Source organism: Salvia miltiorrhiza, chromosome 1, assembly GCF_028751815.1.
Source record: "Salvia miltiorrhiza cultivar Shanhuang (shh) chromosome 1, IMPLAD_Smil_shh, whole genome shotgun sequence".
Lineage (NCBI taxonomy): Eukaryota > Viridiplantae > Streptophyta > Magnoliopsida > Lamiales > Lamiaceae > Salvia > Salvia miltiorrhiza.
Genome location: NC_080387.1, coordinates 56,474,862 through 56,480,224, shown reverse-complemented (window position 1 = coordinate 56,480,224; position 5,363 = coordinate 56,474,862). Strand labels below are relative to the sequence as shown.

Below are 5,363 nucleotides of genomic sequence, written 5' to 3'. Positions count from 1 at the left end.
TCACCATGACAACTTTAGTAAAACCAAATTTTCACCATTTCCCATAATATCTGGTCTAGTTGTTTCGTAATCCCAATATCCTCTTCAAGAGGTTTTTGGAGTGGTTTGATTTCTTTATTTGATTTTGTAATCTGCGAAAATTTTATTTTGGGTCCCAATAGGTCGCTTAAATCAATTTTGTCCATCAGGGACTTCAATTATTTGCGGCAATCAATAATAATTTGTTGAACTTCTAGTTCAATAATGCGTGAATCTAACATAATTAATCCAATGAGAAATTTAAGCCATTATACAATTCATCATTCATATATATGTCCCCTTAATATAAATTGATCCTCAATATATGAAGAAAGAAAGTTTTAAGTTGGATAAATCAACGTGTCAATATATGAATTGATCCTCAATTATTGGCTCTATATATGTATTTTTCACAAAGTATACATATAATTTTCGTAGAGCTATGAGTATACTTGAATGGTGATAAAAGAATTTTAGTAGATGAGAAATCCTCTTCAGAAGGTATTTTAATCACACACTAAGTGTGATGTAGACAACCCAAATACTCAAGTCCTGAGTTATTTTTAAATCATTTGGGTATATGCATTTGAAATTCATCACAACATGATTATATGATAAAATAATAAATCATGTATAATTAGTTTAATTCTCACGGGGGATCAATGAAGCTCTGCAAGAGCCGATAATAAGTTTATCACCATTTTCAATTTTATTGACATGTTTCTATTCTCAATAAGAAATTAAGAACAATTATACTCTTCAAGAGTATACAACATTTTTTAGGAATATTAATTGTGCCACTTCAGGAGCAACAATTTAACTTAATATAATGACAATAATTAATTCAATAATTTGATAGAATGACCAAACAAAAATCAAAATATGCAATCTCAATATTTTAATACTCTTCCGGATTTTAACTTTTTATCACGTGTTCATTAGGAACACATTATATTTGATGAGATATCATTGTGTTTCATCAAGAACGTCAACGTTATATATATATATATATATATATATATATATATATATATAGAGGAAGGCTAAAATAAGAACGCTTCTTAAAATATAAATTAGGAACCATTTTCAGCTCTTAGATCTCAAGATCTACGGTTGATCCATCACCTTGTTGGATAAATTCATGGTCCTGAGTTCGAATTCCAAAGGTAGCAAAAAATTATTTTTCGCAATTCATGCCTTTATACAGTTTATTCATGCGTGTTATACATAAAATTCATGCATTTTTGCTGGTTCGTAATTCTTAAAATAAGGGTGGTTTATTGAATAACCGCCCCCTATATATATATATATAATAATCTTCAAGATTATTAATAATTGTAATTTTAATATAACATGATATCGTTTTATGATTTATTTGTAATAATCTTCAAGATTATTTAAAATCACAAATTCATTCCACAAGAATGAATTGATTAAACAAAACAATCCTTCGTCCTTGAGGGATTGTATTAATAAGGCATTTTTTATCAATAGAATTTTAAAACATAACAAAATACTATGACGCAAGCAATCACAAATGAAATATAAATATATTGATTCATATTTTAGCGAATTATCTAAAACAGCTTCAAACCATTAATACAGTTTCAAACTCTAATTGTTGGAATGGTTAAGTATTACTATTGACTATAAACTTCGCAGAGAATCATGAAACATATCAGATGTGTTAAACGACACTTCAATTCCACTTAAGAACATAGATACAAAGCCACAATCTAATAGAATACTCCAAAAGGCAAAGAATGTATTAAATTAAAACTTTGATATCATGATATCATCCGAACACACCAAAGCCACAATCCGTTTAATTTGAAAAAAATTCAGAGGAAATTAGAGGCCAAGTGAGAAACAAAATACAAAATCAGTAAAAACTATATTTGAAACTGTAGCAATTTTTCATGGATTGATTTAATTGCAAATCAGAAAATCAATCAAATTCCAATGTCATTTAAGAATTTCAACCCAAAATGCAACCTACTTTTTCTAGAGAGAAAAGCAACAGATCAAGCAGGAAGAAAATTAGCTACAGTCGAATCTATAATCATTTTAATTCTTCTTTCATTAATTTTCACAGTTTCAAAGAATCAATTCGATTATCACACCTATAAATCGAATAGGAATTACCTTGTTGAAAGACACGATTCATTCTTAAGGCATACCTCTAATATTGACTCTTGCAGAAAAGACGAGATTCTTTCCTAGGACATAACATCAAAAATGGGGATAGAAGAACAATCGTGATGATAACGTGTTGAAAGTAGAGAGAAAAGTAGAAGAAAAAAATAATAGCGTAGAGAGCGTAAACAGAATAAAATCTGCAGGAGCGGTCACAATAATCTGCAGGAGCGGTCTTATTGTAAGGACTAAATGCCTCTATGTATAAGAAATACAAAATTAGGTTTAGGTTTAGGTCAATCTGTTGGAGTTGTTTTATTGTGAGGACTAAATACCTTTTATGTATAAGAGATACAAAATTAGGGTTAGGTCATTAAATAGGGAAATATATACTTTATACTTACAAGGGTTCAGTACATAATTTAGGAAGACGAGGAGTTTCCTCTAAAAAAAAAGGAAGACGAGGAGTCACAGCGGCGATTTATATTATTGCTTCAACCCCACCTTTTAATCTATCCAATTATTTCCTAACTAGAAACTACAAAACTCGCTTCAATTAAGATCTTCTTCCTACAACAATGAGTGACGTCTCTGCTTCCAGTGGATGTGAACGGTTTGTGTTCAACACTTTTACTCAGTTATAATACATTTTTTTCCAATACTATTTGTTGCGCACGACCATATATAGAATAATGATTTATTTTGTATTAGCGTTAATTATATGCTTAAATGCAACGAAAATGGTACAATTAATATATTTGATTTCATTTAAAAACCAAACAGAAGCCTTCAATTATTTTTGTAGGTCTTGTTTTTGAGCAACTAGCTAATCTTTTGATTTTTGGTGTCTTGGTTATTGTTACATATTAATATTTGTTAGATTTTTTGAGGAAACGAGGGATGTTTCGCCTGCGAACTTGCTGGTGAAAATTGAATGTTTTTCGTTATTCTCAAAGTATGGGATTGACAAGTACGAATCCAGGACATTTGAAGCCGGAGGCTATAAATGGTGAGGCTCTGTTTCCTCTATATATATTTGTGTTATTATGAGTTTGTTGAAACCAAGATTTGCTACTAATTTGGACAGGAAACTGATAATATATCCTGATGGTGAAAACGACTACCTTTCTGTATACTTTTCCATTGTTGATGCTGAATCCCTGCCTGAGGGGTGGGAGGTTAATGCCATATTTGCCTTCTTCGTGCACAATCAATTAATGGACAATTACCTCTGCTTTCGAGGTAGCTAAATTTTATCAACTTATGTTGCTTCTGCTACTTGCACAGTTTTTGAAAATTACCTAACTTAACTAGTATGATTTGATTGAAACTTGTTGGTCAGGAACAACGCGCCGTTTCAATTCTGTTATTCAAAAACGTGGATTTTCTAAGTTGATGTCTAAGAAGAGTTTAATGGATCCAAGTAAAGGTTATGTTGTGGACGATGGTTGTGTGTTTGGGGCTGAAGTTTTTGTTATCAAAAGCCAACGTGTCAATGAATGTTTGAGTTTGGTTAAACACACATCTGTGTTTAAGCGCGAATGGAAGATTTCGGGATTCTCCAAACTGGGAGATGTCTGGAATTCGGAAGAGTTTTATGTTGGAAATCACAAATGGTATCTTTCTATTGCTTCTGTATGCTGTATATTTTTTAGCATATTAAGATTTGTTTGTATAATTAGGAAAGTTGAGTTGTATCCCAACGGGGAGACTTCGCACGAAAAAGGCCGCTATGTCTCCATCCATCTTGTGTGTGTTGGTTCAGCTGAGTTTGGTCCTCATCAGAAGGTGAAGGCAGCGGTTTTGATGTTCCTAAAAAGCGAGCTCAATGCTACCCACCACTCTTACAATTGTAAGCTTTTTTCAATCTTCTTTCATTCAAACAATACACTGCTCATTTTGGAACAAACTACTCTTCACCTCATTTGAAGTTGTCACACTTTCTTCCACTAGAAGCATCATTTTTTGTTTTTACTTTTTACTTTGGAGCTTGTCAATTATACCTACCACGGTAAAGTTTTTAAGGGTTTTCTGTTTTTTTAATCCAAGTTATAGGAGATAATTGTTAAAACAGGTCCTTGATTTTCAGTGTCTTTAAAATGAAAACTATATATGTTATGGAATTTGAAAATAAGGACTATATGTTACAGAATTTGAAAATTAGGACTATAGCTTCTATTTTTTACATTTACACTCCTATTTGACACACCAAAATGAGGACTATAGCTTCCATCACGGTCTGAAATAGGAGTGTAAATGTAAAAAATGGAAGCTATAGTCTCATTTTCAAATTCTGTAACATATAGTTCTTATTTTTAAATTGCGTAATATATAGTCAACTTTTTGAAAAACACTGAAAATGACGGTCCTATTTGAACAATTAGCTCAAGTTATAGCTACTATTGCACTTCCTTTTGATTTAGATCATGTTTGACAACTTAAATTTTGCATTTTACTTGCTTTTCCAACTTCAAGGTCTTGCCATTGATTTTTGTCTAGTTTTCACACTTTCGTAATTACATGTGAAGCATTTCCCTTTTTGTTAAATTTCAATGTTCTCATCTTTAAGAGGGTGTTTTAGGTGTATTGATATTGACTGTTTTGCTGCTTTTTTCCTTGCAGTAAATCATTGGTTTATAGCTAATGAAAGTTGGGGATTTAACGAATTTATATCAATTGATAAAATGTTCACAAGTGGCTTCCTTGCTGACGATTGCTGCTGTGTAGGTGTAGGCAATTAAATTGTCGTCGAATTAAATCATGGCACGTGTAAATTCATGAATTAAATATTCAATTATATTTTCTATTTTATTAAATGGGATTTTATTCCTAAATTAAATAGATATATAATTAATATTTAATATAAATGAATTAATGGGCTCATGGACACCTAAAGCCCTAAGGCCCATGCATGGAGGCTCAAAGCCCATAAAGCCCACGAAGCCCATCTCTAAAATCTATAAATAGAGGTGTTGGGGTGCTCATTATAACAACTCGAAGGAGCGGAAGATCGAAGAGCATAAAGAATTCTCTCTAGTATCACAAGTTGAAGTGGAAGATTGAGGAGTTCAAAGAATTCTATCAAGTCTTCAAGTATTCATCAAGTATCCTTCAAATCTTCAAGATCTTCAAGGCAACATTCAAGTATCCTTCGAGTCTTCAAGTATTTGAGCATTCAAATCTTCAAGTATCCTTCGAATCTTCAAGTA

General features: G+C 31.7%; 1 protein-coding gene across 1 annotated transcript; it reads left to right on the top strand.

Moving 5' to 3' along the window:
* Positions 1-2,732: 2,732 nt before the first annotated feature.
* LOC131010417 (uncharacterized) lies at positions 2,733-4,895 on the top strand. The gene is made up of 6 exons (XM_057937933.1): positions 2,733-2,767; positions 3,035-3,163; positions 3,242-3,396; positions 3,497-3,770; positions 3,837-4,006; positions 4,777-4,895. Exons 1-6 carry the CDS (start codon positions 2,733-2,735, stop codon positions 4,893-4,895), a joined length of 882 nt encoding a protein of 293 aa, XP_057793916.1.
* Positions 4,896-5,363: the final 468 nt, after the last annotated feature.